This window comes from Trichoderma citrinoviride (assembly GCF_003025115.1).
Source record: "Trichoderma citrinoviride strain TUCIM 6016 unplaced genomic scaffold BBK36scaffold_478, whole genome shotgun sequence".
Classification (NCBI taxonomy): Eukaryota; Fungi; Ascomycota; class Sordariomycetes; order Hypocreales; family Hypocreaceae; genus Trichoderma; species Trichoderma citrinoviride.
Genome location: NW_020195186.1, coordinates 1 through 1121, shown reverse-complemented (window position 1 = coordinate 1121; position 1121 = coordinate 1). Strand labels below are relative to the sequence as shown.

At 67.7% G+C, this 1121-nt stretch overlaps 1 protein-coding gene across 1 annotated transcript; it reads left to right on the top strand.

The window, feature by feature from the left end:
* On the top strand, positions 1–1121 carry BBK36DRAFT_1136786 (PLP-dependent transferase; the record flags this gene model as incomplete). The annotated part of the gene is made up of 2 exons (XM_024893100.1): positions 1–105; positions 219–1121. Coding segments are annotated over 2 exons (1008 nt in total), but the record flags the coding sequence as incomplete, so codon positions are not given.

Sequence of the window (1121 nt, the reverse complement as noted above, 5' to 3'; positions counted from 1 at the left end):
GCCCGCATCGACGGACATCCGGCCATTGCGCCTGGCCTGCACACCAGCACCACGTTCCGGTATCCCAAGGACCCGGAGAAGCTCAAGCCCATTGCCGAAGTCGATGTAAGTTGGGGGCGGGTGTCGATAGAAAGAAGCATAGAAGACTTTGCTCTCTCTCTCTGCCTCTCTCTCTCTCCCCAGAGAATTGCTCTATCATATTGACATTCCAACCGCAGATGACCCAACCGCTCGGCTTCCACGTCTACTCGCGCCACACAAGCCCCAACATGGCCCGCCTCGAGGCGCTCCTGACGTCCATCATCGGCCAGCAGGCCATCACGTACGGCTCGGGCCTGGCGGCCTTCCACGCCATGATCACGCACCTGAACCCGAAGCGGGTGGCCATCGGCGACGGCTACCACGGCTGCCACGGCATCCTGCGCATCTTTGAGCGCCTCAACGGGCTCAAGAAGCTGCCGCTGGACTGCGACCTGTCGGAGCTGGGGCCGGGGGACGTCATCCACGTCGAGACGCCGCTCAACCCGACGGGCGAGGCGCGCGACCTCGAGTACTACGCCGAGCGCGCGCGCAGCGTCGGCGCCTACCTGACCGTGGACGCGACGTTTGCGCCGCCGCCGCTGCTGGACCCCTTCGCCTGGGGCGCCGACCTCGTCATGCACAGCGGCACAAAGTACATTGGCGGGCACTCGGACATGCTGTGCGGCGTGCTGGCCGTCAGCCCCAAGCACCCGACGTGGGCCGACGACCTGCTCGCCGACCGGCTGCTGCTGGGGTCCGTCATCGGCAGCCTCGAGGGCTGGCTGGGCATGCGCTCGCTGCGGACGCTGGAGCTGCGCGTCAGCCGCCAGAGCGCCACGGCCACGGCGCTCGTCGCCTGGCTGGCGGAGCAGGCCAAGGACGAGAAGACGGCGGTGGGCAGGACCGTCGTCCGGATCCAGCACGCGAGCCTGCAGCCCGAGGCCGCGCAGGAGGGTAGCTGGCTGCGGCGCCAGATGCCCAACGGCTACGGGCCCGTCTTTGCCATCACCCTCAGGGACAAGGAGATGGCCAAGCGGCTGCCGGGGAAGCTGGGCCTGTTCCAGCACGCGACGAGCCTCGGCGGCGTCGAGAGCCTGATT